The sequence below is a fragment of the Thunnus maccoyii genome, chromosome 24 (genome assembly GCF_910596095.1).
Source record: "Thunnus maccoyii chromosome 24, fThuMac1.1, whole genome shotgun sequence".
In the NCBI taxonomy this organism is placed as follows: Eukaryota; Metazoa; Chordata; class Actinopteri; order Scombriformes; family Scombridae; genus Thunnus; species Thunnus maccoyii.
In genome coordinates, this window is record NC_056556.1 from 556,398 (window position 1) to 584,074 (window position 27,677).

The window sequence follows — 27,677 nt, forward strand, 5'->3', positions numbered from 1 at the left end:
AATGATAGAATACTTAAATACTGTTATTAGAATTGTACTAATGACTGCTGTTAACCACAATGGTACCAACAGTGATGTCATCAATACAAACATTGATGCTTCGTATTGATCTGGATGTAATTTGACTGTTAAAGTGACTCACAGAGAAACTCTCATGATCACTGTCCCCCAGTGGTCATTGTCAGTAACTACAACTCTCCACATACAGCGTTAACAGTAATACTGATGTTCACACTGACATTATGACACATTTACTGCATTATGTAGTAGCCATAGAGAATACAGCTGGAGATAAACTATAAAACTGACCTGCACAGGCTCCACTGTAAAAAGTTACAAACAGGGGAGGGGATACATTGTAAAAAGTGAGCAAAGGTAAATGCTCTGTAAATTATTTCAAGTAGTGGATACACTCTAAAAAATTAATGTGTTTGACTCTTTATCCTCCTGGTTTATTATTATTTATTATATGGTTATTACTCCTGCTTTTAACTGATCACACCAAGTCATCTGCTATTTGATTTTTACAGCTCAGTGAAAAAGACATGAAGTGTTTTTTTACAGGGGTGGACACTTGTACTGGTCTAATGGTTAGAGAGGAGGGCTGGTGTCCAATAGATTATTAGTTCCATCCCCAAAATGAGACAAGTGACAATTGACCACCTGTTCCTTCCTCAACACCACCAGAGCATGAACATGTGAAAGTTTCCAATGAAATCTTTCTCCCAGCTGTCTGACAGATAGCTCAGTAGGATGAGAAGAGAGAGAAAACACTTAAAAGCTTTAAAAAGATGAGTGTGGCACAGGCAGTTAGAAAGCTCTTGTGGGTTTGATCCTCTGTGAGTTTTGAAACCCAACATCAAGAGGAAAGACTGACAGCTGTGAGAGAAACAATCCCTATAACGAAGATCCAATGGCTCAGAGAGCAGGATGGTTGTTTTGATATATGAAGGTTGCATGTCCAATCCTTGGTCAGCAGATTTATTTTAGTCTGAAACCCAAAAGTAAAAACTGAAAAGCTCTAAGAAACTGTTCAGAAAATATCTTTACTGGTGGTTCAGGCTGTTAGGAGATTAGTCTGAGAGTTTAGAGGTTGTGGGTTTGATCCTCAGTGAGTTTTAAAGTCCAACATCAAGAGGACAGACTGAAAACTGAGAGAAATAAACTCAGCAACAAAGATCCAACAGCTCACCAGGTAGGACAGCTGCTTGGTGATTCTGAGGTTGTGGGTTCAATCCCCAGTTGCTACTTTTAAAGTCAGAAACCCAACATCTACCTGGAACAAAAGTCTTTGCAGAGATAGGTTATTAGAGTGTGTTATTTTCAGCCTGCTTTTTGTTGTGACATTAATGGACTTTGAGTGTGGTTGTTGCTGCTGATAATACTGAGAGTATTTGTGTTGTGTTTATCATGCTAAACTGATTTGTGTCTGTCGAGTTGCTTGGAATGCGTTGTGTTAGCTTGCCATTATATGTGAGACCATGGGTTGCATTTTATTTGTTGAAGTCAGACTGCAGCCGACAAAGAAGTACATTTGCACGATACGTTTCTGTGAAAATAAAAACAAGTGCCATTTCTCCTCATGATCACTGTGGTCTTTTGTTCTTTGGTGTTTCACCCTCTCCTCTCTACTAACCACATTGCATGTGCACACAAACACACTGTTTGGTTATTGGTCCCTGACCTCAGAGTGGTGCCCGATAATTATTAATTCATATTAATAATTTTATTGATTTTTAAGAATTATCTTTGATAATTACTACTTATTGCTAATAACCGAATCTGCTCCTACTGAGTCTCACCACTTGCAACATTTTTAAAAATTTAAAAAATATGTGGAAACTTCTCTCTGCAGGATCGGGTGACACACACTAAATCAAATAAAACACATGATCAACATTTCTGCTTATGTCACTATGAACAGCAGTATTGATCTGTCTAATATTAGTATGACTATCACTTGATATTAATCCTTCAGATACTTCCTGTTGTTGTAATCAGCTGCCTTCCCTTCAGTAGACCCTATGATTGTCTCTACTGTAGGAGTGCAGTAGAGTCTTTGACCACACTGATTAATGTCAGTACATTTATCATCCTTTACAATAGAGGGGCACTGTTTCAGTCATTTGAAGAAACAATGAAAACTGAGGAAGAAATGAATGCAACATTTTAAGCGTCCACCCTCACTTTAACTTTAACATGGAAGTCAAATTAAAGTCAAACATTCTGTTATTAAAAATATAAAGAGGGACAGAGAAGCAGAGTGAAGATATTTCAGCCATATTTCAAACATATGGAGGCTGTTAGCTCACTGTCGTTCTTTATCCTCACACCAGATAGAGCCAAAGTCAACAAACTTTCAAATCCTGTACATAATGTCATAGGACATTGTTCTGATCATTTCTGTCTGGATCAATATGGATATTAGCAGAATCAATATCATAAATAATAATGATGAGCGAAAAAAATAAAATCTTTATTCACAGACAGACAGCAACAATGTGTGGTACAGTTCAGAAATTAAAACAATGCTAAAATACGATGTAATAAATATTGATATGATCAGTTTGATATAATGATAATCCATCATGATGAACATTGTGGTTACATGATCATCTGATGAGTCTTAGTTTCGTTCATTTATTCTGCTGATACAAACTGTTGATATTGCATACTGTTATGTACAGTATATATGTGTATGTATAGACTAAATAACAATACATATTGTATATGACTGAAAAAAACTGTCAGTCACATGGAAACCATGTTGGGTTTGGAGAGTCCATTTACAACTAGTGAGAGATCAGGTTGGTACTAAATAACATTAGACGGTTTCTTTAAGAGGAGGAGACTCTCCCTCCTCCAGAGAACACAGAGTCACTGAGGAACCAGGCCAGCCGTGTGACCACAGCCCAAACCCAAACCCAGCATACAGAGGCTGAGTGAATGTGGTGTTGAAGGTGTGGAGGTGGATCAGTGTGTCAGAGGAGACTCTGTAGAAGGACAGAGTGCCAGTTGGACAGTCCACATACACTGCTATTCTGTTAGAGACAGAGGAGGAGGAGGAGGAGGAGATGACTGTTTCCCTGTTATTGTGACGGACAGAGTAACCATTATCATGGCAGATCAGACTCCAGGACTGATCATTCCCTCCAAATCCACAGTCATAACTGTATCCTCTCCTGTTGATTCCTCTGTAACACACTGATATATAAACCCATCCTCTCCACTCAACTTCCCAATAACAGCGACCAGTCAAAACATTTCTACACAGCAGCTGAGGCCTGCAGTTAAATCTGTCTGGATGATCAGGATATGACTGATCCTCCTCCACACGTGTCACCTTCATGTTGTTGTCAGACAGTTTGAGTTTTGTGTGTGCTGTGTTTGGATCCAGTGTGAGTTCACAGGAATCTGATGGAGAGAACGAGACACAATACAGCTGCAATTATTGATCAATCATCTGTTTGATAATGACATCTTCATCCTCAATAGGATATTAATGAGTGATATCACAGTTTGAAATCGCTTTGTTTTCATGAATCAAATGAAAAACATACTTACACTTCCTCAGACCTGGTGTCAACCATCGGACTTCAGCAGGCTGCAGCCTGAAAGGAGGAGGGGGGTCAGAGCAGCACGTTCTCTTTCAGCATGCAAACATGGACGTGACATCGCTCTAGTCTACTGTTTTATTATTCTGTTCAAATGTGGGCTTGGGCTTTGATAGACTTTGATCCAATCTGAATCAAGTATCCTAATCCTTCTGAAACCCTGACGGAATCTAATCATGTTTAGCTTTTAACATTTACAGGAAACTTCAGTTAGAAATAACAAAAACTCAAAGATTCAATTGAGATCTGTGATCAGCTCTGACAGTCAAAATGTTTCCAGCTCTTCCTTCTCTAACAGACATTGTCTCTCCATACCTGAGAATGTCCAGTCTCCAGTGTGGATCCTCCAGTCCAGCAGACACCAGCTCCTCTCCTGAGGCTCCTGGATGATTGTAGCTCAAGTCCAGCTCTCTCAGATGGGAGGGGTTGGAGCTCAGAGCTGAGGCCAGAGAAACACAGCCTTCCTCTGTGATCAGACATCCTGACAGGCTGCAAACACACAAAACAACACACATGTCAGACAGTCTGAGAGTACTGTTGTGTGCAGTCAGATACAACAACAAAATGTCTTTAAACTAACTCCATTATGGCTGGTACTCAGGAACAGAACAGCCCAACTAGGAAGCACGAAACCATTATCTTTGAGGCCATTAGGAGCATTCAGATGGACATTAATATGTTTAAAATTGAATTCCAAACAACCATTGACAACAAAATTGACGATTTCGCTGATTTTACTAAGTTTCACAGAGACTACCTCCGATAACCAAGCACTCCAAGCAGCAAATAGAGCACATGTAAAGCACTGTGAAGGAGCTGGAAGCTGCTGCTTCTGGCACCTCCGATGCTATCACTTCACTGGAGTGGAACATTAGCCTACTGACCAAGGAGCTTGAGTCTACACACCAGAAGTGAGAGGATTTAGAGGTCAGCACATGGAAAAATGACCTCAGGCACGTAGGCAATAAAGATGGTGGCTGCGTCCAAGGCCAGTGGAAGGCGACAGGCCCTGGGATTTCATCTTTCAAGTTCACTTTTTCCACATAAAAGAGGAGATTCTACCCTGACTTCACGAGGCTACACCAACTCTTCACTTCAAGGACCAACCCTTTTATGTCTTTTCAGACTTCACCCTGGCCATCTCCAAACTAAGGGCATCCTATAGTGAAATGAAGTGACTGCTCTAAGTGAACCACCTGACATAAAGTATGGTCTTTGATACCCCATTCAACTGTGGCTGATCCACAATAGTAAGAGACAATTCCTCAAGTCTGCCAATGAGGTGGAGACATACATTAACCTTCATCTGAATAAATAACACTTCAGACTGAACCTTATGTAAATTCTGTATAGTAATGAGTGACTTTGGTTGCTCTTGCTTTACTCTTGGGAGCGTGTTTCCTGCTTTAGTTAGAATTTTCTCCCTTTTAAGCAAGACTTTATTATTTCTCCTCAGATACTATATGGTATTTGGTTAAATTACTTGTACTATCCACTGTTTTTGGCCAGGGACATTGCAGTGTCCTAGTACAGACTGTAAATAGGGCACAGCCTGCTGGACCTTCCTGCCGCTATCTTTAAAATTACTTGCTCATATCAGATTTGAGTACTGAATTCACCATCACAATTGTCAGTGCAAGTATAATCACAAGATCAGAGCTTAACTTTCCATCGGCACTCATTTTCCCATTGATTGCATACTCAACAGACCTGAGCTTCATGCACAGGAGTTGAATCTTTTGCATTGATAAACTTACCCTAATATTATTGTCATTATTATTGTAATTATTATCTTTTTTCCCTTGGTTTGTTTTGTCTGTTTGTCTGTCCATTTGTTGTTTGAGGAATCCCTATACATATGATGGCTAAGCCATTAGGCGGCACTGTGGTTCAAAGATGTTTATCCTATCCCTTTTCTGCAGTGAGCACTTTAGTGTACACTTCAGAGAACATGTTTGTTTAACCTGTACCTTATTTGGGAAGGTACTGTTTGGGTTGGGATGGGTGGCTGTTATGGCCAGTTTTCCGGGGTTTAAAGTTTGGGTCTGTATTTTTTACTTTGTTTTTCTTCCCCTGTTCTCAACTTCTCCTACATGTGGTCAACTGAGAGCTTTACCTGACAGTATTGTAATAACTTCTCATTTTGAACTCTCACCGAACAATGCCCACCTTGACTGATGGAGCTACTGTTATCTACTTTGTGTCATGAAAAGTTAAGGGGGCTAATAACCCAGTCAAACTTAAAAGAATACTGATTCATCTAAAGCTTTTCTGCAGGAAACCCACCTAAGGCTTAAAGACCATTCTGTGCTGCAGAGGGGTTGGGTGGGTCAGGTATACCATTCTAACTTTAATATCAAAGCAAGAGATGCTGCCATATTAACCAGCAAGTCCACCCCCTTTATTGCCTCTAACGTCACTACAGATCATAATGGGAGATTTATCATGGTGTCTGGCACAATCTTTGGCACTCCACTTATTTTAGTTAACATGTATGTGCCAAATTAGGATAACTCAAAATTCACATCTGCACTCTTTTCCTCTATTCCAAATTTAGAATTTATTTAGATTTATTTAGATTCCCATAAGTTGGTTCTGGGGGGAGACTTTAATTAATTTTACTACCACGAAATCATATGTTTTACTTCAATCCTTTCTCAGTAAATATGCCATACGCATTGAATTGTGCTCTCTTCACCCACGAGACAGACAATATTTTTTCTTCTCAAATGTCCATCACACGTATTTGGGAATTGATTATTTTCTGCTAGATGAGAAGCTTCTTGTTAATCTGAAGGGCTGCTCCTATGAGAGCATTGTCATCTCTGATCACTCACCAGTCCTGCTCGAGCTCTCATATCCTCAGAAAATCTTCTCGCCAACAAAAAATTTGTGTATTTAATTTTACGGGAAACCCTCAAAGTATATCTTTGTGGCCCTATGATATCTTTCTCAGCCTATCATGAAAGATCACAAGGTCAAAGGCTAAACAAACTGTGTCAATTCATATCCTCCCTTGATGGGGGTTATACAAACAGTCTGTCACAAGATCTTTACAGCATCTGCTTTTGCAAGCTGAGCTTGATGAACTTTCTACTGACCAAGCAGAGAAATCACTCAGGGGCTAAATTCAAAAGATATGAGCAGGGTGACAAAAGTAGTAAGCTCTTTGCCCGCGAGATTCATAAGATAGATGCATCCCAATTAATCCCAGCAATAACAACCTCTTCAGGGGAGGTCACAGTAAATCAAGGAGAGATTAACGATAGCTTCAAGTAGTTCTACTCCTCCTTATATTCCTCATCATCAGCCAAGACCTAAATTTATTTGACACTTTTTTCCCAGAGTTTGCAGATCCCCAGTATTGACCAGGCTAATTGTGAGGAGCTGGAAAGGGATATAACTTCTCAAGAGATATCTGATGCAATCTCTTCCCTTAACGGGAGGTAAAACCCCAGGACCAGACAAATTTTATAAGGCATTCTCTAATATCCTCACCGGGTTCCTGTCATTGGTATTTGCAGAGTCACTTGAAAATGAAAGATTGCCAACCAGCCTTTATTGAGCTTCAATATCACTGCTATTGAAAAAGGATAAAGATTCCCTTGATTGCAGCTCTTACCGCCCAATTTCCTTTCAGATTCCCTGGAACTCCTTTCAATTCCTCTGGAATTCCAGTGGATTCCAGAGTTCCAGTTTCCACTGGAAACTCATGCTCCTTTCATTAATTGGTAGAGTTAATGTTGTGAAGATGAATATCTTAAACGAAATGTATGTATTTGTTTCAATGCTTGACCCTATTATTCCCAAATTCTTTTTCTCAAAATTAGACAGTCTAATTTTAGACTTTGTTTGGAATGGTAGGGCACCTCACATAGGTAAAAAAAAAACATGGCCAGAAGCCTGGCAAATGTACCACTGGGCTGCGGTTTTCAGGGCTCTCCTGTACTGGATGCATCCCACTAACCCTGACCCATCTTCAGAACAGACCCAGATTGAGGAAGCATCTTGTTATCCAGTCACCTTGTCCTCTCTTTTTTGCTCCTCTTTCGCCTTATCATGGTATAAGGTGCGCAATAACCAACCTAAGACACTCCCTTAACATTTGGGCTCAGTTCCACTAGGCATATGGACTTAAAAATCTCTCTCTGCTTGACCCAATTCACTGTTATGATTTATTTCCCCCCTCCATACATGATAGTGCATTTGCTGCCTGGCAGACTCTGGGCCTCAGCTTTGCTTTTACAACTATACTTTAACAATCATTTTGCCTCATTTGCACAGCTACAAAGCAAATATCATCTTCCAGTTAAACATCACTTTAGATACCTTCAAGTTAGAAATTTCAATCAAACTAATACTCCGAGCTTCCCTTCCACAACCCCGCCCACTATAATTGATTCCATCCTTCAAATGACTGAGATCTCAAGGCTCCAGAAAGACACCATCAAATTTGCGAGTGAGAGGCGCTTGGAGTGTAGATACAGCCAACAAATTAGATGATCATACCTGGGATGGTGCACTGGATCAGATATTTTCATCATCCTTCAATGCCAGACATAATTTAATAAAGTTCAAAATACTCCATCGGGTTCTTTGGTTCAGGGCCAAGATAAGTCATATTGCATTTGGAATGTACCAGTTAATTTGCCCCTGTCTGGGCTTCAGTGTGGGGTGGTGGCCCTAGTTACACTTCTTGCAAGAAGGGTCATTTTTTAAATTGTAAATCTCCTGACACTTTACCATTCAGACACTAGGTTAGAGATCTGCTGATGTCTTTAGGTTTAGAGAAAATCTGACATTCACTTAAGGGTGAATCCAATATTTTCTCTAAGATCTGGGACCCCTATAAAGTTTATTATGCAAAGACTGATTTTTGACAAATTGTTTTTCATGGTTCCCATGCAAAGGACTTGCTTCTGATTTTTCCCCTCCCTGTCTTTTTAATTTACTATAATCATCATTAGTACTATTATCATTATTATTATATTTCTTTATGTAATCTTGCTAGCCAGGTATTGTCTATTTGTGTCCCCTTGGCATGTATACGTGTTCTTTACCATATTTTTAGCTTGTCTCGCTCTGTATTTCTCTGACTGTATGTGTTTGTGTGTCTGTATGACTGACAGGCTATGTAATAGTCTGTTGACCTGAATTGTTCTTGTTCTATTCATGTTTTTAACTACAAAACCAATACAAAAGATTTTTTAAAAAACACATGTAAAGTAATTCTGTACTGCTGACGTTTTGTAAAAGCTGGTTTCAGAAATTGTATTAGCAAAGTCAGTTAATGTTTATCCTCTAATATCATTCAGTATTCAATATTCATTCATTAAATGTTTATCTGTTAAACAGGTTGATGAATCCTGACCTGAGAGTTTCCAGTGTACAGTGTGGACTCTCCAGTCCAGCAGACAGTAGCTTAACTCCTGAATCTTGCAGGTTGTTATTACTCAGATCAAGCTCTCTCAGACTAGAAGACTGTGACCTGAGAACTGAGGACAGAGCCACACAGCTTCTCTCTGAGAGGTTACAGTCAGTCAGCCTGGAGAGGAAATGAAAAAGGGAAAAAAATGGTCCTGTTGAAAAATAACAGGGTACTTAAATAATGATGGATAAATCCAACTATCTATGTACACACAAAGCTTTGTTGGAGGCTTTGACCACTGGTAGCAGCCTCAGAAGAGCCTCCTCTGAAGCAGAGTATTTCTTCAGGTCAAACACGTCCAGATCTTTTTCTGATGACAGTAAGATGAAGACCAGGGCTGACCACTGAGCAGGAGACAGTTTATCTGTGGAGAGACTTCCTGATCTCAGGTACTGTTGGATCTCCTCCACTAAAGAATGATCATTCAGTTCATTCAGAGAGTGGAACAGATTGATGCTTCTCTCTGCAGACAGATTCTCACTGATCTTCTTCTTGATGTATTCGACTGTTTCCTGATCTGTGTGTGAGTTGTTTTCTGCCTGTGTCAGCAGGCCTTGTAAGAGAGTCTGATTGGTCTGCAGAGAAAGACCCAGGAGGAAGCGGAGGAACAAGTCCAGGTGTCCATTTGGACTCTGTAAGGCCTCATTCACAGCACTCTGGTAGAAACATGTCGCTGCAGATTCTTGTCTAGTTTCAGACCTCTGGGATGTTGTTTGTTCTTCTGCCAGCAGATTGACTCCAGAGTTGATGAATGTCAGATGGACATGAAGAGCAGCCAGAAACTCCTGAACACTCAGATGGACAAAGCAGAACACCTTGTCCTGGTACAGCCCTCTCTCCTCTTTAAAGACCTGTGTGAACACTCCTGAGTACACTGAGGCTTGTCTGATATCAATGCCACACTCTGTCAGGTCTGATTCATAGAAGATCAGATTGCCTTTCTGCAGCTGCTCAAAAGCCAGTTTTCCCAGAGACTCAACCATCTTTCTGCTCTCTGGACTCCAGTGTGGATCTGTCTCAGCTCCTCCATCATACTTAACATTCTTAAGTTTGGCCTGAACCACCAGGAAGTGGATGTACATCTCAGTCAGGGTCTTGGGCAGCACTCCTCCCTCTCTGCTTTTCAACACATCCTCCAGAACTGTAGTAGTGATCCAGCAGAAGACTGGGATGTAGCACATGATGTGGAGGCTTCGTGATTTCTTGATGTGGGAGATGATGGTGCTGGCCTGCTCCTCATTTCTGTATCGCTTCCTGAAGTACTCCTCCTTCTGTGGGTCAGTGAACCCTCTGACCTCTGTCACCATGCCAACACACTCAGGAGGGATTTGATTGGCTGCTGCAGGTCGTGTGGTTATCCAGAGGCGAGCAGAGGGAAGCAGTTTTCCCCTGATGAGGTTTGTCAGCAGCACATCCACTGAAGTGGACTCTGTGACATCAGTCAGGATCTCATTGTTGTGGAAGTCCAGAGGAAGTCGACACTCATCCAGACCATCAAAGATGAACACAACCTGGAACTCTTCAAACCTGCAGATTCCTGCTTCTTTGGTTTCAGTAAAGAAGTGATGAACAAGTTCCACCAAGCTGTACTTTTTCTCTTTCAGCACATTTAGCTCTCTGAAAGTGAATGGAAATGTGAACTGTATGTCCTGGTTGGCTTTGTCTTCAGCCCAGTCCAGGGTGAACTTCTGTGTTAAGACTGTTTTCCCAATGCCAGCCACTCCCTTTGTTATCACTGTTCTGATTGGTTCATCTCTTCCAGGTGAGGCTTTAAAGATGTCTTCTTTTCTGATTGCTGTTTCTGGTTTGTCTGGTTTCCTGGATGATGTTTCAATCTGTCTGACCTCATGTTCATCATTGACCTCTGCAGTCCCTCCCTCTGTGATGTAGAGCTCTGTGTAGATCTGATTCAGAAGGGTTGGGTTTCCTGCTTTACCAATCCCCTCAAACACACACTGGAACTTCTTCTTCAGGTTAGACTTGAGTTCACGTTGACCAATTGAAACAGGAGTTTCTGAATGACCACACAAGAAATAGGATCAATAATTATTGATAATCAATAAAGAAAATACATAATTATATAATATATAATTTAAAGAATGCATATCTAAACATATTTTCCTCCATCTCTTGTGACATCAGTAAATATCTCATTCATCCAGAATGTTAAATCTTTATAGAAATCCTCTTACTGCTCTGCAGACGGTCAGCCAGCTCCTCCTGCTTCATTCTCCTCAGGAAGTGCAGTGTGATCTTCAGAAATGCCTCTCTGCTGCTCCTCCTCTGCTTTTCCTCCTCACCATCCAACACCTCCTCATCCTCCCTCTGACTCTCTAAGCTTTCTGGGTAATCTGAATGCAGAACCTTCTGCATCTTCTTCAGCTCATTCTTCACAAAAGTGACAATGTTTTCCTCCAGCAGCTGGAACAGAATACTATATGAGTGACACAATCAAGCTAAATCATGAAGCAAACATCATATCTGAAGTAAAAGAAGTAGTTGTTGTACATGTACAGACCATAAATATGGAGTCCAGGTGTGTTTGATGCTGCTGGGCAGACTGACCACTGGGAACCTCTGAGCTCTCCTGGTCCACTCTGTGGAGGAGTCATGAAGAAATGAGCTTACATTTTGTCTGTCCACACAGAGACAAACACAAGCTGAAGGTACATCAAGTGATATTTGGATGTCAACAGAGAATCAGATGACTGCCTCTAATGGTAAAGCTTTATTAGTCCTACTGATCCCACTAAGAATCAACAGCTCAGTCTGTTCATCAGTCAGTTTGTTTTAGTCCCAACAGCTCTCATCAACCCTTCATAGAGCTCTCCCTCCCTCACTGTAGTGCTGCTGACGTACCCTGGAGCAAGGCAGGTAGAGCCAGTGTGTGGGCATCTCCCAGTACAACCAGTACCCTGATATTCACTTACTTTTTCTGAGAAGAATGTTGATTTTTGAAGAGTAATGGTGAATGTATTGACTCGTCGCTCTTGAAGGACACACAGCTGGGTTCAGGTTTGTCCAGCTTCCTCCTGATAGAAACACAAGATGAATTCTGGTCAGCACCCAGAACACTGAGACCATTACCTGTTAGTGATACTAACGGTTCTGCTGCGGTTATTTGATGTGGCTAACACACTGCTTCCTTTAGCTCATCTTGCCAGTGACTAATATTAACAGTGTAATCTGAAAGTGACAAGAAGCCAAGCTGACCACAGCTGCTGGTCTCTGAGAAGGAAACTACCAACTTTTAATGAGCTTACAGTGAAGTCACTGCCTGTAAGCACTCACTTAAAGCTGAGGACAGAGCAGGAAGTCACAACAGCAGTTGCTGATATTATAAAGTCACCTGGGCTCCGTTCTTCATACCTGAATAATGTAAGTTAAAAGTCATCCAGATCACAATATTGACAATTTGACATCAGTCTGGATTTTTTTGGTTCTTTGAAGTGGTCTTAAAATTAATCTGGAACTGTTGTCATAGCAACAAGTCCTTAAACCAAAACCTACTATAGTACATGTTATTGATAGTCAGTTGATCAGGACCGATTTACTCTGAACCCCAAACATGAACTCATGTTCAGATACATGTCTCACTTTCTCAGATTTATAATGAAAGAATGTTGGTATAATTATGATTTTAGATGAGAACATGCAGATTATTGACAATTATTACAATTTATTGTTGTAATTATCAAAATTTAATTTTATAATGAAGAGTTATGTATACTCATGAGTGATAAAATATATAACTGAATATAAGTTTGTGCACTAAAAAGGAATTTAAATTTAGTTTGAGACTGAGCAAAAAGACATAAACTCACTTTAAAGATTCTGACTGTTAAAGGACCAACAGAGCAGAACATGTGACATTTAATCTGACATTTGAACTGCAGAACTCACTTTGCAAAAAGTGGTTAATGCAATTAAACATACTTTCTTAAGTTTCTAAAAGTTTTCATTGTGTGTGGTGAACGTGTAGAAAAAATAGAAACATTGTGGAGCTCAGTGTCATAAAATGACAGCGGGGGCCTGTTTCAGAAAGAAGGCTTAATAAACTCTGAGTCTAACCCTGAACTCTGAGTTGATGAACCTGAGATGGGAAACTCAGAGTTTTCAGTCTTAGGAGAGTTTGTTCAATCAACTCTGAGTATGTTCACTCTGAGCTCTGATACTACAATTTATGGCAACAGGTAAATAAAAGGCAGAGCCTCCATTTTAACACAGTAGACATGGAGATATTAATGCATGTGTATGCATATGGTGCACATTTATCTTTAAAAAAATAAGGGCCTAAGTTAAAGCAGGTAAAAGTGTCAATAAGTTAACACAATGAAGTTTTATTCAGTGTTGTCCATTAATTCAACATTTACCAGACTTACATTTCCTTAACAAGGATAAAGTGGAATCTGATTGTGTATCAGGCTGCAGTTACGTTACATTTTAAGTATATTTGTTCAGCTTTTATCTGACGGAAAAACCACAGGAGGCAGCAACTGAAGATGAAAAATTTAGTGAAAGATTTAAAACATAAGTGGATCAAAGACACAGAGACATGACTGTAGCTCACAGTCTGATAAGTAATAATGTGTTTGGTGATTTGCACTTGAAAAGGTGTCAGGGTTAAAATACAGTAGATTTTAAATGTTCAGACATATTCGTATTTTGACTCAACAGCATTAAGTGATCCTACTCACTCAGAAATATTAACATTTAATCTCCAATATTATAGGAATAATGTTCCATCAGTGTGACCAATAACATCATGAGTGATAGAGATAATTATTAATTGATCCCATGTGTCTAAAGCTTCATACTGACATTTTACATTTAAACTGAGATTACACATTATGTGCAATAAAGATTTCAGTGCAGGAGCTGCTCTAACAAACTGACAGACGTCTTGTGTGCAGAGTCACAGTTTATAACAGAAGGACATGCAGAGGTTTTATTCTGAGCTGAGGCTGAATTCACGCTGTGTCATATTTGAACATGAGAGCAAAAACCGCTGTTCAATGAAATGACTGATGCGCATAAAAGGGGTAACTTTAGGAAGTCCTGAGTAACTAAACTAATACCCAACTAGGATTTTGATTCTGACAGAGACAGTAAACCTCCGCTAATTAATGTGCTTGGATACAAGCTTTGAAACGGACTGAACAAATGAGGAAATTAAACAATGTGTCTGGCTCTGTAAGAGGAAGGAGACAGAGAGAAAATCAGGGTTTGTTGAAGAAAACCTGGCAGTGAACAGGTTAGCTTCACAGAGTCAGTTACCGCAGTAACTGACCCTGAGTTTAAGTTAGCTCTCTTTCTGAAACTGAAAACCCAGAGTTTCCTTCATCTCAGGGTGAACAAACGCAGAGTTTTCACTAATCCAGCTTTCTGAAACAGGGCCCAGGAACACAGAAAATCTGACTCATGCCTTTGAAGCTGTTGCCCCAGTGCATGGTGGGAGGGTTCCCAACACACCGGCCAACCGGTCAAAGCAGATGGCCGCCCACCTAGAGTCTGGTTCTGCTTGAGGTTTCTTCCTATTAAAAGGGAGTTTTTCCTTAGCGCTGTCACCAAGTGCTGCTCATGGGGGAATTATGGGGTCTCTGCAAAGTAAAGAGTTGGTCTAGACCTACTCTATGTGAAAAGTGCCCTGAGATGACTTTTGTGGTGATTTGACACTATATAAATAATATTAATTGAATTTAACAATAGTCACATGATCAGCACTCAGCCATATGAATGCTGATCACTGTTTTAACCCTCTGCTCATTCTGCCTTCATTATTCAAGATAACTTCATCCATGGATTGGTAATCAATCCTCAAACTGCCTCAGAGAACCAAATTATCTGAGTGAGAGTTAACAGGATTGTTTTAGCCTGATAGCAGCATGTTAGCATGTTAGCCTGGATTAGTTAAACCACATCTGAAGAACAAGACCCCGATCAACACTTACTCTTTCTGTGAAGAATGTTGATTTTTGAAGGCTAACGGTGAATGCATCGATTTGTCGCTCTTCAAGGACACACAGCTGGGTTCAGGTTCAGGTTCAGGTTCAGGAGGGTCTGGTCTATGCTGTCTCCTTGTTCTTCAACACAACACACACAGAGCTTTGAGTGTGAATAATGATGGAGGAGAACAGTGATGGACAGTTAGAGATCCTCATCTCACCTCTGAGCTTTGGTCTGGCTGTCATGTTCCCCACACATAGAGCTTTTAGAGGGAGGGACTCCCTCCTCTCTGTCCTCACACTGATCCATGCTGCTGAAGTCACATCCACATCAGTCACACACACTTTCTACCTTCATCTGGAGAGGAAACACAAATCATCCTTTACATCATTTCTCCTGTCAAATCTAAAATATCAGCTGCTCCTCCTGTGATTGGCTGTTATTTTCTGTTATATATCAGTGTGAATGCAGCCAGACAGCAGTGTGACGCAGAGAAAGCTGCCATCAGCTGCTGTACTTCTACTATCAGTCCACTAGATGGCGTCATGAAGCTGCAGTGAAGTGAAGAGCAGCACACATGATGCATGGAGGAGGATTTACATCCACTGACTCACACTGACTGAATGTGAAAGTAAACTTCAAACTTCATTAATATTCAGTCAATTCAACACTAATAAACAACATGTCAATAGTTTCAGTTATCTATGAGTTCTCTTTGATGTTGTTGTCACATTAGTAGTGCACATGACGCACAAACACAAATGTATTAAATGATTAGAATCAGGGCTCATTTACTTTGATATGACTTCTTTTACAGTAAATACAAACTTGTTAAACACTGTGAGACATTTAACAATGCATATAAAATGTCATTTGGTGTAAAGTGAAACTATTTTACAGCCTTTTTTAATTTAGCAGTTTATTTTTTTTCAAATTGTACATAAAGCCGACAGTGTTTTAATGTGGTGATGGTACACGTGAACATCTGAGAAAAACTAAGTAGTTACAGATGAACTATGATTACAAAGATATATGAACGAATCATACATAGGGTGAATTCGAGTAATGTGGTATAATATTTTAATATGAAGCTAATACATTATATCCACACACAAGACCATTCTGAAATCCTCAAGGTGTTTTCTAATCATATCAGAAAAGAGAATGCAAATGTCACACTCAGAGAAGAAATGGCAAACATAAAAATGTTCCTTGTGCCAAATTGTCCCAGGTCAGTAACACTCAAGGCCGAAGAGCATGCCCACATTTGGTCATTACAATGTTTTTGCTGTTACAGATATAGTATAGTAGTGTATTATGTATTAAAATTGGCAATAATATAATTTGCAACCTGCTTAAAAATGACCTGCCTTCAAATTAAGCATTACAAGAGTAAATGAATGACTAATGAATAACTATTGGCACATTTAATGCACTTGTGCCTATTTCACCAATTGAGCAACGTATATGACTGTCCTACATCAGTAAAACCAGCTGTCCCACATTTCAAACCATATTTTCTAAAGTGAGACAATGAAAAATTGGCTGAAATAAAAAATATGAAACATATTTTCATCATATTACAGCATATTTTGAGGCATGAATATATCATAAACACAACCTGATAACAATCAGCAACATTGCTTTGTTTATGACAAATTTATATCCTTAACATTAAATTACCCAAAATGCTTTGTCATTGACCTTTGACTGAAATTCACAGTAAGTACTTATAGTTGAAGGATTGCCCTGCCCCAATCGATGATATCACATGTGTTGAGTCATGTGATTTTATAACATGACACCCCAGGTTTAATTTGACAGCAGTTGTATTCATCAGTATTTGGTAGAGAAAGAGTAGATGCATTTGAGCTTAGTTGTCTCACATTACACTAATTCACCCTACATGATCACTTCCTGTCTAACTGTCTCCCGTTTGACAGGAAACAGTAGCAGGCCTATACTGCAGTGTCTGACTTCATGCCGGTGGAAACAATGTTAAAAAAAATAGATTTAGTTTGATTTGTGAGAGCTGAAGAAATTAAATAATTATCAGCTGTTCTTTAATATTATTTGATTCCAGTAAATCAATCATTTAACAACATGTAGATTTATCTTCCAACATGAGAGTTCTCCAAACTTTCTGATGAAATACAAACATCAACTACAAACATCATACAACAAGAAACAAACCTCGAAGTTACTAAAGAGAAAGTTCAGCTATGAAACAAAGCAGACTTACAGTTAACAGTCCAAACTGCTGAAGACGAAGACTCTCCACTCGACGTCTGTCAGAAAAGGGAACTGTTTCTCTGAGTTAGAAGATGGAGGCGGGACAGTTAGCAAGAGCTGAAATAGGAGGAAACCCTCACAACATGATGACAGTTCATGGATGTTTTGTTTATTTTTATTTTCAATATATAATAAATTCTTTTGGAAGAAGAGGAAGAAGAGGAATTCCCTGATTACCTAATTTCATCATTATTTAATTCTTGTCAGCATTATGAACTGAAATAACATAAAACTTTTGTAAACAAGTGTGACATGAAGATTCTCCTCTGTATAGATGTGAAGCCCTGACAGTCTGAATATCTGATAGATAAAGGATATAATGTCTGTTTCTGGTCCTGTCCCCTTGTATTTGAGTATTGATTGGTGTTTTACTTTATTCCTTTTTTTACTTGCACATTACACAATACATTTTAACAAAATATTAAAGATTTGATGTGTACACAAAATAATTCACATATATGTTACAAAAACACACTTTTACCTGCATGTCAGCTATACATGAATTTAACCACAACCTCTCCCAAAAACTCAAGACAAAATAAATAGAATTATACTGAATAAAAAAAATTAATTTCATTTGAATTTCTTTATCTTTGGTATGAGATGTGAACGAGTTTGACAAGTCAGCTGTATGGTCAGCATGTTGACCAGCAAGCAGTGGTCCGCCTGATATAGGTTGAATTTCCATGTAAAATAATTTAATAATATAATATAATAATATAACATTTTAATAGGTTATAATCATGCAGAACACCTTTAAAACAAAAACAGTCACTGATTGAGTCGACGGATCTGATAACATTTTACTAAATCGGGATCAGCTTTAACAGGATGTACATTCTTTCTGTTTTTTGTCACCGCCCCCTGCTGCTGCCCGATCTCATCCACTTTCCAGGCGTGGCACAATCTGAACGAGTCTTTTTACTTTCACTTTCTCTGACACTGTGGCGCAGATTCTTTTCTCCATCTAAAGGTAATGTAACCGACAGTTACAGTTCAGAGTTTTACTTTTTCTCTTTGTTCATGTTGTTAGTGCTAACTGCTGTTAGCTTAGCTCCTCTAGAAACAGCAGAACTCTGCCGTTTGATCGTTGAAAGTGTCGTTTGGAACACCACTTTTGTGGTGTAGGCCCTAGTGGTGCTAGGGCCTACTACACAAAATGAGCTGTTCAAGCGCTCTTGGCGCTCTTCCGGCATGAACTAGTTTTCGATTCCCTATTTAATTTTTCAGTTGAATATGATCAATAGTAATAAAACTTTATTTATATTGCACATTTCATGCAAAAAGATGACAGCTGACATTACAGCTGAAGGTAATGTCACCACTTTTAAATGTTTGACTCATAACTTCTAGCTGTTGTTAGCGTAGTTACACTAGAAACAACATAACTGACGATAAACTTTATTAATCTGAACTCAGCGTTAACTGTAAAGTGTAAAGTGAGTTGATGGTCAGTAGTTGGACACAGTGTTGTTATTACTGTGTCCCACCACTCAGTGATGACTGACAGAGGGAAGGCTGAATCAGGCTGTGGAGGAGGCGGAGCATTATAACTTTAGTATTATTATTATTAGTAGTAGTAGTAGTATTTTTTCATTTTTGCAATATTATTATTTTTTGATATTGCTGTATTCAGACAGTCACCATGAGGCTAAATTAGTACAAAATGAGCTGTCAGTGGCACTCTTGCAGCAGGAACTAGTGTTGGTTCCTTTTTTTTTTACTTGATCAATAAGAATAAATAATTTAAAAAACTTATTTTTATTTTGCACATTTAATGCAAAAAGATGCAATACAATGTGCATTACAAAACATGGGGGAAACCTCCAATATAGGCTAAACCATGAAAAGACAGTTGAAAGAAATAGGAACATTAAAAACATAACACAATGTATTAAAGAAGAAAATTATCAAATAGTATGTATTAATATTATATGCGGAGGTTTTATATTATATAGGCTCAGTAAAAAGAGATTTCCTTTAAATTTATACTGTTGATTTTTGAATTGATACTGTCATTTATTTTGGAACAGCGTGTAGAAGTGTTGTGTTTTTCAAGGCATACTGTATCATGCTTTTCTCTTGTTTTGTTTTTTGTCTGTTTTTTTCACAGCAGGCATGAATAAAGACAAATTCTATCTGATTAACCTGATAATACATATGATCCTATTTTATATTTATAAAGCGCAAACAGAAATGCTGTCAAAACATATTTGGTATTTTTATTGAAGAGGTTTCTATCTGACTCCAGACTTTACTTTACCTTTGTTGTTTGGTATTGATTTAGTGGTTGGTATGTTGCTGATATGATTACTATACAGGCATAATGCTGTATAAATGTTCTTCATGCTGCATTTAAAGGACAAAGTACAAACTGTAATATTTGGTCTTTGCATTTTTGAGGTCTAGAATGCTGTGATCAAGAGTTTTTAACCAGTTCTGATGACTTTCAAGTTTCGAATTACAAGCTTTCAGTAGATTCATGACTAAAATGTAACAACAAATGTGTTTTACGGGTCAGTTATTGCCTAATAATTTCATAAAAGTTTTCTAGAAAGAACTAATCAATTTGGTCTCAATTAAAGTGGACAGTGAAACAATCTTATTTTAGTCAGTCATGTTTAGCTTTAAGGCAGTCATTGATTTCAAGAGGAATTTCCATAAAATAACTGCTCCATTTGATCCCAATAAATATTCATTGATCATTCATTCATTATTGGAAGCTTAATTCATCAGATATATTGAATTGTATGTTTGCCTGTAGACCAATTTCATATTTATGCATCTTTGGCTGACCTGCTGTTCACTGACTATTAATTAATCAGCTAGAAGAATACCAATTGAACACTGTCTCTATTTGACACATAAATAATGCCTTTAATTACAGTCCTTTACAGGAAACTTTGGTAATTAGTAGGAATTTGCAAACTCACAAAAAGTAAATATTAAGTATTATTTAATTATTTTTTTTTTTTACTTTTAATTGTGGTTAAATGATCAAATGTTATATTGGAGGTTTGAGATGCAACAGATGCTATCACAGTTGTTGCGTCTCAAATAATCTGTTGTAGTTTGTTGCATAAAGTCATTTTCTACAGAGACACTGTAGTAGGCAGCAGGGGTTGTAGCCAGTTCAGAGGCCTGTCCACTGACCATGGTCGCTAACACAGATCAATTGTTATTATCACTAGGGGCACTGAGGCTAGTGGTCCAGTTAGTAAGTGGTCTGTGGAGTGGTCTTTGGGTCCTCATCCACCTTCTCTCTTCTCTGGCCATGTTGGTAGCACTGTAAGCTGAAAAAATGTCAGAGATCATAATCCTTTGTCTATATCAATGGTTCTCAACCTTTTTGGGGCATCGCCCCCCTATCCATTATCCAGGTCCCTTACCCTCAGTATTAATGTTGATTATTATTCTGTGTTATATCATTAAAAAAGCATGTTATTGGATGCCAAATAACAGATTTGTTTAACTCGACAGTTGTGATATCATTATCATTACTTTCCCATGCAAGGAGGAAAAAATCAATGTAAATAGAAGTTATATTAGTACAATGGTTACAAAATTGACATTCAGACTTTAATTAGGTCTTGTTATTGTTATCATGAACAGCAGCCAATCAGAAAGCGGTAATTTGGTGTCGATGCCAAACAAGAAGCGTTCTTAGTAACTGTGCAACGGAAAACAAGAGCAGTCTACCAAGGAAAAAGTCTGAGGCCACTGGAAAAAAAGCAGCGCTATCCATAGCAGAGGTGTTCAATAGAAAACTGGCAGCATTTTTTCTTGTTTTGCGCCATTTTGCTGATATGATTGTTGTTATTTTATGATGCTATCCAGTTGATTGAATAATCATACCTGCAGTGGTCTAGCAAAGAATGTCAAATAAAATAACCAGGTCAAAGGTCCACAGCAGTTTTGGTCGGGGGGTTTGGCGGTCCTTGCCCAAGAAAGTTTTATGTTATTTGACAAAAAACTGCATTTTCACGTAACTTTGGACTATTATCATTACAATATTTATTTTAAAAAATGCATTGTGTGCCATAAAAAATAATAATCACAAAACATTGGTAAAACGGGCTTATAGTGAATTAATCTGAACAGCGATTTTCTCATCCTCCGATAGTCAGGCTATAGCCACAAGCCAGCTGTAAGGACAGCTATGGTTAGAACTTTATCTTATCCATAGGCCTACACATATCAGTCCGGTTCTTTATCAATACTCTCATCGGTTCTTTTTCATTTCTAAAGGGTTTTTCTTATTATCTCTTCTAAAAAAAAAAAGGATTCGAATAGATTTCTATTTTAAATATGACAAAATATTGCTTCTACAGCAGCAACAGTAATGTTTCCATTAGCAAAGTCACTAAATAAATCCAATAATATCTCACTGGAAAGAAATAAAAAATGACAGTAAAATAAATAATATTCCTGACATTAAAATACGGAGTGAAGTTTAGAAAAAGGAAGAACACAGACATCAGTCACTGTCAGGCATTCCTCCTCCACCTCCCCCTGCTCCATCCTCTCTCTGGTTGAGAGGGAGGTCTGGTTTGAGTCAGTAGCTTAGAATTTGCCAAATTTTAATATACGTTACAAACTAAGCTAAACACAGTCACTGACAAATAGAGCAGAGGAGAGGACAGAGAGGCTTGCGTGACCATATATAACAGCAAAATGTGGTAGAGACTCAGCATAGTTTCTCCATGTGTCTGCACAGGAGGTGTTCAGGTGCAGTGTTGAGTGTAGGTCATCTGTGTTTTGGAAGCACTCAGAGCCAATACACAAATTTGATTGTAGTTATGCATGTAAAACTTGACAGCCCTGTGAAAGAACATACGAAAACCCTGAAGTCAAATGATAAAATTGTGAAAATGTGCGTTTGAATGTAGGACTAAACTGGCATCAAAAACAGAGACACACAAACACCCCTCAAGAACACCTCAACATCCCCTTTTCAAAAATATTGCTTCCAGCACACCCCAATGTTCTCTGAACGCCCCCGTTGAGGAACACTAGTCTATATTTTTATTGTTGCACTGTATATTATGAGTATGATGTATATTTTGTGTTATTATAACCAGATAGTAATAAATCTGTCTATCTATCCATCCATCCATCCTTCCCTCCCTCCCTCCTGCATAGCATGTGAGTGGCTATGTTATTTAACTGCTTACAAATATGAACCAGTGGTCCATATGGTCTTTGTGGTCCGGACCAGTTGCCCAGTGGTCTGTTGCGTGTTCCTTGTGGTCCGTCTGTGGTCCCTGTCCTCGGGACCAGTTGCTCAGTGGTCTGTCACATGGTCCTTGTGGTCCGTCCATGGTCCCTGTTGTCCGGACCAGTTGCTCAGTGGTCTGTCACATGGTCCTTGTGGTCCGGACCAGTTCCTCAGTGGTCTGTCATGTGGTGCTTGTGGTCTGTCGCATGGTCTTTTTCGTATGGACCGTTGCATGGCCCTAATCCACCTCACACTTCCTTTGTCTTATCTCCCATTCCCCCTTCTCTCTTCTTTGGATGTATGGTACACCTTTGTTAGCTACTAAAAAAGTTATCTCAGGGCACTTTTCACATAGAGCAGGTCTAGACCGTACTCTTTAATTTATAGAGACCCAACAGTTCCCCCATGAGCAGCACTTGGCAACAGCAGCAAGGAAAAACTCCCTTTTAACGGGAAGAATCCTCAAGCAGAACCGAGCTCTAAGTGGGCGCCATCTGCCTTCACTGGTTGGGTTGAGAGAGAAAGCCTAGAAGCCTGAGAATTGAAGCCTAATCGACAACAGAATTCATATACAAAATATTATGATTTATGGTGTTTTTTGTCCCCGTCAACAAAAACAATGCATTGATAGCTATCAAAACTATCCCACAAGGCCAAAGGAGAGAGAAGGAAGAAGGGGTGTCAGGAGGTGTGCAGTGGATTAGGACCATGCGACAGATCACTGAGCAACTGACCACAAGGACCATATGGACCACTAGTTTATATTTATAAACCGTTAACTAAAATAGCCACTGAGATGCAATGCATACAGAGAGAGGGATGGATGGATAGATGTATGGATAGATCTAGATAATATAGATATGGATAGATACTATCTAGGTATAACCACACAAAATGCAATATACAGTGCAAAAATAAGAATATAGACAATATAGCTGTCCTCATATAACAGATAAGGGGGCGCTGGCCCAAAAAACGTTGAGTACCACTGATATAGACAAAAGATTATGATCTCTGACATTTATTCAGCTAGCAGTGTTGCCAACATGGCCAGAGAAGGGAGAAGGTGGATTAGGACCCCAAAGACCACTCCACAGACCACTCACCAGCTGGTTCTGACCACTAGCTTCAGTGCCCCTAGTGGTAGTAACCAGTGATCTGTGTAAGCAACCATGGTCAGTGGACAGACGTTTGAACTGGCTTCAACCCCCTCTCGTAGTAGGTCTCAATCCTTCTGCCTATCAGTGGATGTAATTCCTCCTCCATGCATCACGTGTGCTGCTCTTCATAACTTCCATCATAACACCATCTAGTGGACTGATAGTAGAAGTACAGCAGCTGATGGCAGCTTTCTCTGTGTCACACTGCTGTCTGGCTGCATTCACACTCATATATAACAGAAAATAACAGCCAATCACAGGAGGAGCAGCTGATATTTAGGATTTGACAGGAGAAATGATGTAAAGGATGATTTGTGTTTCCACTCCAGGTGAAGGTAGAAAGTGTGTGTGACTGATGTGGATGTGACTTCAGCAGCATGGATCAGTGTGAGGACAGAGAGGAGGGAGTCCCTCCCTCTAAAAGCTCTCTGTGTGGGGAACATGACAGCCAGACCAAAGCTCAGAGGTAAGATGAGGATCTCTAACTGTCCATCACTGTTCTCCACCATCATTATTCACACTCAAAGCTCTGTGTGTGTTGTGTTGAACAAGGAGGCAGCACACACCAGACTCTGCTGAACCTGAACCTGAACCTAGCTGTGTGTCCTTGAAGAGCGACGGCTCTATGGATTGGCCTGTTACTTTCAAAAGTGAACAACAGTCTGGTAATCAAAGGCAAGCTTTTTAAACTGAAAGTGATTTATCTAAGAAAATATTCATATTAAACTTCATATTTCTCAGCAGTATTTTATCCTGGAGGATTTTTACTGAACATGTGAATTCATCAGTGTTTTGTTTCCATCAGGATCCATCAGCAGAGACCAGACAACCCTGAACTCAGCTGTGTGTCCATGAAAAGTGACGGGTCTATGGATTGGCCTGTTACCTTCAAACATGGACAGCAGTCTGCTCATCAGAAGTAAGACTATAAAATGTTTGTATCTGTTATTATCCAACTCCCCTTAGAACAGGTTTGATTGATTGTGGAGATTTATTCTTGACCTTAGTGACAAATGCCTTTCAAAAAACCACAAACTTTATCTGTATGACACTTTTTAAAACAGTTACGTGAATCCACTGAGATAGAACACCTTTAAAACTGAATGTCATTATTTATTCTAAGACTTCATCTTTTCTTCACAGAGTTCATCAGCAGAGCTCAGAGGTTCCCAGTGGTCAGTCTGTCCAGCAGCACCAAACACACCTGGACTCCATATTTGTGGTGTGTAAATGTAAAGCACAGCTACTACTGCTAACTGCAACAGCCACAGACTAAATACTAAACTAACATTCTGGTCCTAACAGTCTCCATGCTGCACTATGTAGACCGGCAGGTTTTCAGTCTGTCACAGATGATCTGATGTTGACTTCTACCAGTTATATTTACATTTTATTCTGTTCTTTAGCTGCTGGAGGAGAACATTGTCACTTTTGTGAAGAACGAGTTGAAGAAGATGCAGAAGGTTGTGCATTCAGATTACCCAGAATGCTTAGAGAGTCAGAGTGAGGATGAGGTGGTGTTGGACAGTGAGGAGGAAAAGCAGAGGAGGAGCAGCAGAGAGGCATTTCTGAAGATCACATTGCACTTCCTGAGGAGAATGAAGCAGGAGGAGCTGGCTGACCGTCTGCAGAGCAGTAAGAGGATTTCTATAAAGATTTAACATGCTGGATACTTGTGCACAAGTGTAAAACTCTGACCCGAATCCATTGAGAGAAATAAGTGCCAGCACTACTGACATTGCTTGTTTCATGATATATAAACACAAAACTTGAGATGCACTGATTGAAATCGGCCAGTTTTCAACTGATCAGCCATGACCAGTGACCGACCCAGATCAGTCTCATATTTACAATCTCAAAGAAAATCTGTCTTTCTTATTAAATTCTTATAAAGAAAGGAAATCGGAATCAGCATAAACCCTAGTTTTGTTAACCTAGGTCCATGGGTGGAGTTCACACTTTGGTGCGAACAACCACGGACTCTGGAGAGATTGAGTTTCTTGATGACTCCCTTTGTTTCTTAGAGTCTAGAAACATGTGGTCCGCTGGTGAGACCCAATAAAGTGTAATCATTTGCCAGCATAGGGATGAAATATATCCATGTAATCAGTCTTTAAGGAAATGTTATTTGTTGTTTGTTCATTCAGAATCTCCTGCCATGTGTCAGCGTAAACTCAAGTCTAACCTGAAGAAGAGGTTCCAGTGTGTGTTTGAGGGGATCGCTAAAGCAGGAAACCCAACCCTTCTGAATCAGATCTACACAGAGCTCCACATCACAGAGGAAGGGACTGCAGGGGTCAATGATGAACATGAGGTCAGACAGATTGAAACAGCATCCAGGAAACCAGACAGGCCAGAAACAACAATCAGACAAGAAGACATCTTTAAAGCCTCACCTGGAAGAGATGAACCAATCAGAACAGTGATAACAAAGGGAGTGGCTGGCATTGGGAAAACAGTCTTAACACAGAAGTTCACTCTAGACTGGGCTGAAGACAAAGCCAACCAGGACATACAGTTCACATTTCCATTCACTTTCAGAGAGCTGAACGTGCTGAAAGAGAAAAAGTTCAGCTTGGTGGAACTTGTTCATCACTTCTTTACTGAAACCAAAGAAGCAGGAATCTGCAGGTTTGAAGAGTTCCAGGTTGTGTTCATCTTTGATGGTCTGGATGAGTGTCGACTTCCTCTGGACTTCAACAACAATGAGATCCTGACTGATGTTACAGAGTCCACCTCAGTGGATGTGCTGCTGACAAACCTCATCAGGGGGAAACTGCTTCCCTCTGCTCGCCTCTGGATAACCACACGACCTGCAGCAGCCAATCAGATCCCTCCTGAGTGTGTTGGCATGGTGACAGAGGTCAAAGGGTTCACTGACCCACAGAAGGAGGAGTACTTCAGGAAGCGATTCAGAGTTGAGGAGCAGGCCAGCACCATCATATCCCACATCAAGACATCACAAAGCCTCCACCGCATGTGCCACATGCCAGTCTTCTGCTGGATCACTGCTACAGTTCTGGAGAATGTGTTGAAAAGCAGAGAGAGAGGAGAGCTGCCCAAGACCCTGACTGAAATGTACATCCACTTCCTGGTGGTGCAGTCCAAACTGAAGAACATCAAGTATGATGGAGGAACTGAGACAGATCCACTCTGGAGTCCAGAGAGCAAGCAGATGATTGAGTCTCTGGGAAAACTGGCTTTTGAGCAGCTGCAGAAAGGCAACCTGATTTTCTATGAATCAGACTTGACAGAGTGTGGCATTGATATCAGAGCAGCCTCAGTGTACTCAGGAGTGTTCACACAGATCTTTAAAGAGGAGAAAGGGCTGTACCAGGACAAGGTGTTCTGCTTCGTCCATCTGAGTATTCAGGAGTTTCTTGCTGCTCTTCATGTCCATCTGACATTCATCAACTCCGGAGTCAATCTGCTGGCAAAAGAACATACAACATCCAGATTGTCTAAAGTCTTGAAAGACAAACCTAAACTAAAACATCTCTACCAGAGTGCTGTGGACAAGGCCTTACAGAGTCCAAATGGATACCTGGATTTGTTCCTCCGCTTCCTCCTGGGTCTTTCACTGCAGACCAATCAGACTCTCCTACAAGGCCTGCTGCCACAGACAGGAAGAAGCTCACAGACCAATCAGAAAACAGTTGAGTACATCAAGAAGAAAATCAGTGAGAATCTGTCTGCAGAGAGAAGCATCAATCTGTTCCACTGTCTGAATGAACTAAATGATCATGATCTGGTGGAAGGGATCCAACAGTACCTGAGATCAGGAAGTCTCTCCACAGATGAACTGTCTCCTGCTCAGTGGTCAGCTCTGGTCTTCATCTTACTGTCATCAGAAAAAGATCTGGACGTGTTTGACCTGAAGAAATACTTTGTTTCAGAGGAGGCTCTTCTGCGGCTGCTGCCAGTGGTCAAAGCCTCCAACAAAGCTCTGTAAGTACACAGATAGTTGGATTTATTCATCATTATTTTAATACTTTGCTGTCTTTTCAACAGGAGAGAAA

The 27,677-nt window shown here is 39.7% G+C and overlaps 2 protein-coding genes across 6 annotated transcripts in view; one reads left to right on the forward strand and one right to left on the reverse strand.

The window, feature by feature from the left end:
• LOC121891677 (NLR family CARD domain-containing protein 3-like) overlaps positions 1 to 27,677 on the forward strand; it is a 408,525-nt gene that overhangs the window by 353,191 nt on the left and 27,657 nt on the right. The window contains exons 1-7 of one of the 3 annotated variants that reach the window (XM_042404201.1): positions 18,164 to 18,253; positions 23,988 to 24,124; positions 24,211 to 24,333; positions 24,464 to 24,577; positions 24,802 to 24,880; positions 25,065 to 25,293; positions 25,806 to 27,606. The exons of the other annotated variants lie outside the window; for them this stretch is intronic. Of the exons in view, the coding sequence (XP_042260135.1) occupies positions 24,036 to 24,124; positions 24,211 to 24,333; positions 24,464 to 24,577; positions 24,802 to 24,880; positions 25,065 to 25,293; positions 25,806 to 27,606 (2,435 nt within the window). The 5' untranslated portion in view covers positions 18,164 to 18,253; positions 23,988 to 24,035. Of the gene's footprint in view, positions 1 to 18,163; positions 18,254 to 23,987; positions 24,125 to 24,210; positions 24,334 to 24,463; positions 24,578 to 24,801; positions 24,881 to 25,064; positions 25,294 to 25,805; positions 27,607 to 27,677 lie in introns of those variants that run through there. 3 annotated transcript variants of the gene reach the window in all.
• The window catches only part of LOC121891678 (protein NLRC3-like), a 1,105,688-nt gene continuing 1,080,178 nt past the window's right edge, over positions 2,168 to 27,677 (reverse strand). Inside the window, exons 1-11 of one of the 3 annotated variants that reach the window (XM_042404205.1) lie at positions 17,231 to 17,382; positions 15,209 to 15,345; positions 14,994 to 15,125; positions 11,973 to 12,074; positions 11,561 to 11,639; positions 11,235 to 11,463; positions 9,256 to 11,056; positions 8,986 to 9,159; positions 3,930 to 4,103; positions 3,565 to 3,611; positions 2,168 to 3,414 (exon numbers count right to left, since the gene is read on the reverse strand). In XM_042404205.1, the coding sequence (XP_042260139.1) occupies positions 2,825 to 3,414; positions 3,565 to 3,611; positions 3,930 to 4,103; positions 8,986 to 9,159; positions 9,256 to 11,056; positions 11,235 to 11,463; positions 11,561 to 11,639; positions 11,973 to 12,074; positions 14,994 to 15,125; positions 15,209 to 15,297 (3,417 nt within the window). In that variant the 5' untranslated portion in view covers positions 15,298 to 15,345; positions 17,231 to 17,382 and the 3' untranslated portion in view covers positions 2,168 to 2,824. Of the gene's footprint in view, positions 3,415 to 3,564; positions 3,612 to 3,929; positions 4,104 to 8,985; positions 9,160 to 9,255; positions 11,057 to 11,234; positions 11,464 to 11,560; positions 11,640 to 11,972; positions 12,075 to 14,993; positions 15,126 to 15,208; positions 15,588 to 17,230; positions 17,383 to 27,677 lie in introns of those variants that run through there. The other 2 variants (XM_042404207.1, XM_042404206.1) reach the window with 2 other exon arrangements.